Source organism: Molossus molossus, unplaced genomic scaffold, assembly GCF_014108415.1.
Source record: "Molossus molossus isolate mMolMol1 unplaced genomic scaffold, mMolMol1.p scaffold_m16_p_7, whole genome shotgun sequence".
In the NCBI taxonomy this organism is placed as follows: Eukaryota; Metazoa; Chordata; class Mammalia; order Chiroptera; family Molossidae; genus Molossus; species Molossus molossus.
In genome coordinates this window covers 97680657-97686266 of record NW_023425401.1, presented here as the reverse complement: position 1 = coordinate 97686266, position 5610 = coordinate 97680657, and the positions used below count along the sequence as shown (strand labels likewise).

At 38.2% G+C, this 5610-nt stretch overlaps 1 protein-coding gene across 1 annotated transcript in view; it reads right to left on the bottom strand.

The window, feature by feature from the left end:
* Positions 1-5610, bottom strand: part of AGBL3 (ATP/GTP binding protein like 3) — a 63437-nt gene that overhangs the window by 13840 nt on the left and 43987 nt on the right. Inside the window, exons 14-15 of the mRNA XM_036246404.1 lie at positions 3773-3830; positions 2835-2906 (exon numbers count right to left, since the gene is read on the bottom strand). Of these exons, the coding sequence (XP_036102297.1) occupies positions 2835-2906; positions 3773-3830 (130 nt within the window). The remainder of the gene's footprint in view (positions 1-2834; positions 2907-3772; positions 3831-5610) is intronic.

Genomic DNA, 5610 nt, shown 5'->3' with positions numbered 1-5610 from the left:
GGACACTGTTAGTATATTTGGCAAAATTTAACTGTAGAATGATAGAAAATTGTATCAAAGTTGCCCTGGCCAGTTTGGCTCAGCGGTTAGAGCGTCGGCCTGCAGTCCGGAGAGACCCGGGTTCGGTTCCCGCTAAGGGCATGTACTTCGGTTGCAGTTTGTCCCCGGCCCTGGTTGGTTGTATGGGTGGCAGCCACTCGATGTGTCCCTTTCACATCGATGTTTCTCTCTCTCTCTCCCTTCCTCTCTCTCTCTCTCCCACTCTATCTGTACAAAAAAAAAAAAAAATGGAAAAATATCCTTGGGTGAGGATAAAAAAAAAAAAAAAAAGAAAAGAAAATTGTATCAAAGTTGAATTTCCTGAATTTAATGTAAGAGAACATTCTTAGAACATATACGCTGAAGTTGTTTAGGGATAAAAAAGTGTGCTGTCTACGAAAACATACAGTGGGGGGATATATAGATAAATAGGTAATAGATAGAGTTCTTTGTACTAAAGTATTTAAAAAGTAAAACATTTAAAAGAGAAAGCTTAAAAATAAATCTTAGGCTGTGCCAACTTCAATCACTTAGAAAACTGGGGATTACTGAAAGGGTTTAGGTAGGTAGTCAACATAAGCAGATCTGTGTTATTGATAGATGGCCTTTGTGGTTGCATGAAAGGGTGACAATGTTGGTGGCTAGAAGACCACTTAGAAATCTGCAGGAGTCCTGGTAAATAGGTCATAAGAATCTGAAAAGAATGAGGGTAGTCAAGATGGAGAAAAAGGGATTATGGGGTAAATTCAGCTAGTTCACTGGCTGACTGCATCCGAGGGACGGAAGCGAAAGGAGGCAGAGGATAACTATCAGGTTTAGCTTGGGTGGTTATGGAGACAGCACTGCCACCGAAGTTGTAGAGGATACAAAACACGGGAAGAAGAGCATTTAGTGTAGAACTAGGTGGATTTTTTTGGGATGTGTGAGGCATCTGTGTGAAGATGCCTAGCAGATAAAAGTCAGAGCCTGAAGCTTTGACACGAGGTTAAATGTATATATAGATATGCGTGTATACCGATGCATTCGTATACACACAGTATATGTGTATATGTACACATATGTAGAGTACAATAATATGAAATGATAAAAAAATCAAGAGTTCATGAAAAGCTGAATCTAAGAAGACTTAATTTAGCAGAAATAAATTTAAGAACCAGTACAATGAACCATAATACCAAACCAAAACTGAAGAAGTAAAGGATGGAGGAGACATAAATTAGCCACCACACTATGAAAATAATACTTGATAGCTGTGAGTATGTATTAATCCAATATTTTGATATTCAAAGAACAAATGCAACCTTAGACGGCATTAGTGAAAATCTCATATCTAGAAAGAAGCGAACGAGAATGATCATTTATATACAGGGTGGGGCAAAAGTAGGTTTACACTTGTTCATATGGAAAAGAAAGCAATAATTAATAGATAATAATACAAGAGTAAACTGTGTTTTGCGTACTAACTACAGTAAACCTACTTTTGTCCCATCCTGAGTCCTCATTAGATGACATTTGCAACACTGTGTTCAGTTTATTTAAGTTTGAATAGTGATAGAAAAGAGTGAAATAAGATGGCAGAGAGGCTTGATCAGACCACACTATGGATGGTTGAAATACAATGAAAGGAAAGTTTCAGGGAAATAAATAATAGCTTTTAAAAAATACTTATGAGGCCTGGCTGGTGTGGCTCAGTGGTTGAACATCGACCCATGCACCAAGAGGTCACTGGTTCAATTCCTGGTCATGGCGCATGCCCAGGTTGTGGGCCTAATCCTCACTGGGGGGCATGAAGGAGGCGGCCAATCAGTGTTCTCTCTCATTGATGTTTCTATCTCTCTCTCCCTCTCCCTTCCTCTCTCTCTAAAATCAATAAAGAAAAAAAATACATATGATCCATCAGGTGAAAGAAGCATTACATTTGTTCTCATTATTTCAAGGAGAATTAGGGTAAATGAGTCAGTCAGACATGTTTACCTTTAAGGTCCCTTTACTCAACCATTTTGTGTTATTAAAGAGGTGGATGAAATTTACAGGGACACACGTTTTTAACTCAACACGAAAAGAACATTTTCTCAGTGCTAGAGCTTTCTAGAAATGGAATGAACTGTATCATAATTTGGTAAACTACCTGTGACCAAGAGTAGTCTATCAAAGGTTGGATGAGCCTGGATCCTGTAACTAGTGGAACATAAGACTAGGATCCTCTCAGAGTTTCTTTCTGTTTTAAGATTCAGTGAGATGGGAATAAAAAAAATTAGACAATCAGCCCTGGCCGGTTTGGCTCAGCGGTTAGAGCATCAGCCTGTGGTCCACAGAGACCCGGGTTCGGTTCCCGCTAAGGGCATGTACCTTGGCTGCAGTTTGTCCCACACCCTGGTTGGGTCGTGTGGGTGGCGGCCACTCGATGTGTCCCTTTCACATCGATGTTTCTCTCTCTTCCTCTCTCTCCTTCCCGCTCTATCTGAGTAAAAAATGGAAAAATGTCCTTTGGTGAGGATTTAAAAAAAAAAAAAAAATTAGACAATCAGATGAATGTTTTCTCTTTTTTTGACCGGCTAACATGACCAGAAAACAAATTGACATATAATTAATATCTACTGGCTTCCTCTAAATATTTCTAGACCTATAAAGAAAAGTAAATATTTTGAGATTCAAAATTTCCTTGTCTAGCCAATATGAAGATACTCTTCTAGTTTTTTATAAGTAGATCTTTATGAAACACAAATTATTAAATAGCTCACATACAGATATATGGTAGGCGACCACTCATTACTCTATATTCTCATTTTACATACCTAAACCTTGATTAGGAAGGTGTCTTGTGAAACAATCAAACATACGATCAGGTGATACATTTGGCCTCATACCTAGAAAGGATGGTAAAATATCATTAGTGGCATGAAAACAATTCATTGACTCGTTTATATTTCATATTTTTATCTTTTTCTACATAAAAATGCTAGCAGATAGTATGTCAACAGTTGTTTAGTTCAATTAAATGAACACAAACATCAACTCTATGATTTTTTTGTTGTTGTATTTTGCTATTTACAGCAAAAACTATAAAAAATGTTCATACCCTTTGGGTCAGCAATTCCATTCTAAGAATCTAGTATAAATAAGTAATTGAGAATATACACAAACAGAAAGTTATAAGGTCTTCATTGTTGTTTACAATAGGAAAAATGTAAACAAAATTTAACAATGGGGTGGCTAAATAAATTAAGGTTCACTAAGACAATGGAATACTTTGCACCATTTATTAACATGTAAAACAGTTAATAATATACTGTAATTTTAAATAAAAACAAGTTGCAAAGCAAGCTGAACTACTTTGTCTCCCTCTATTAAAAAATGAGTTCCTGCCTGGCTGGTGTGGCTCAGTGGTTGAGCATCAACCCATGCACCAGGAGGTAGACAGTTTGATTCCCGGTCAGGGCACATGCCCAGGTTGTGGGCCTGATCCCCAGTGGAGGCCATGCAGGAGGCAGCCAATCGATGTTCTCTCTCATTGATGTTTCTGTCTCTCTCCCCCTCTCCCTTCCTCTCTCTAAAATCAATAAAGAAAAAAAAAATTTTTTTTAAATGAGCTCCGGGGGGAAGAAATGGTATAGTATACCTCTTAATATCTGTAGGCCCAAGCACAGAGAGAACCTCAAAGTTGTGGCACAAAAACAGTGTTTAATGAGTAAACAAATTAATTATTTATGAGAGAGTAGAAGTAGAACATTACCTTTCGCATCAGAATTTGATTCTTTGTGACTTTGCACTAAATGTCCTTTGTCACCAACCTAATGGAACAGAACCAGAAGGAAAATAATACTGTTATGAACATGAAAATGAGGTATATTTCCTATATGATTTATGGAAGAGTTGTTTTCAACATTTCTAATTTTATCCACATAGGTTTAGAATGGATAAAATAATCTCTTAAATCAGAACTTCCTAATACCTTTCATCATGCTACTTTTCTCCTAGAGCAATGAGTAGAAGAAACTACTGATATTTTGGCATTAAAGAGAGTTTAAAAAATGTTTACTGCATAAAGAACTTATTTATGATGAGAAACAGAAAATGTAGTTTATAATCTCACTCACTGACATGAGAAGAGTAAAGATATAGGAAGATAAGAGTGCGCAATGGGTGAAAATATATAAAATTGTATGAAAATGTATAAGCAATTCCAAAACTATGCTTGTATAGGAAAGATAAAAAATATTTTCATGTAGCCTGCAAAGAATTCCAGTAAGAAAGAACATACATGATTTTGCTTTCTGTCTTGAAAGGAATTACCAATATGACCCAGATGGACTAAAAGAGACAAAACACTGTAGAATTATGACTGCTAATACTGAGTAGTCTACAGGTCATTATGTGACCATGAACACATTTTTAATGTGTCCAGACTTCTGTTTCTGTGTTTGTTGTATGTGGAGATTGTAACGAATTTTCCAAGAGAGCCTGAGAAAGAAAAACAGAATTGAAAACATTTTTGCCAAGATGTAATGCATGTCTCGCTTCTTGACTTCACCTACTCTACTATTGATTCTCTGTAAATTATTCTTTATCTCAGTTAGTGCATCCTTCATTTCTGACTGGTCCTTTTTTATGTTGCTGATGTTCTCATTAAGTTCCTTGGAGTTCTCCTTAAGTTCCTTGAAGCTCTCACTAAGTCCCTTGAAGGTCTCACCAAGTTTCTTGAGTATCCTTATAACCAGTATTTTGAACTCTGCATCTGATTTATTGCTTATCTCCATTTTATTTAGTTCTTTTCCTGGAATTTTGTTTGTTCTTTCATTTGGGACATGTTTCTTTGTCTCCTCATTTTGGCTGCTTCCCTGTGTTTGTTTCTGTGTATTTGGTAGAGTTGCTATGTCTCATAGGCTTCATAGGATGGCCTATTGTTGTAGGTGTCCTGTAGAGTTCAGTGGCACAGCCTCCCTGATTACTCCAGCCGGGTTTTCAAAGTGTACCCCTAGCATGGACTGTATACCCTTCTGTTGTAATTGAGTCTGGATTGCTGTTGGCATGTCAATGGGAGGGATTTATTCAGGTTGATCAGCTGCAAGGACTGGCTTTGCCCACTGACCATTGGCTTCTGACTCCCTTGGAGGATCAGCAGTGTAGGGGACCACCACACAGAGCAAGACTTACTACAGCAGGGTTCTGGTACCCACTGAGTCCACTCATTGAGTGTGTCACTTGTGGAGGTGGTTGCATGGTGGTACTTTGATGTGGTCTGAAGCTTTCCACTGGGTATGCTGGCTCTGGGACAAGGTCAGCCATTGCTTGTGTTCTACCCAAGGACACCAGCATAAGATACAAAGTGATCTGCAAATGGCTGCTTCTTGTGTTGGGCTGGGAGATGCCCAGGAAAAGCCAAGTTGTGAACCAATGCTGGCTGCTTCTAGTGCCAGGCCTAGGGCCACTTAACAAGAGGTATGGGGCTTGCTGAGACCAGATGCTGCTTGTTTGAGAGATTTTAGGAAAATCTGAAGCAGGATCCAAAACAGGCCAATTCTATGGTAAAGCCATTGGAAGCTTTGGTGGGCTCAAAAGTTGGGTGGAGCA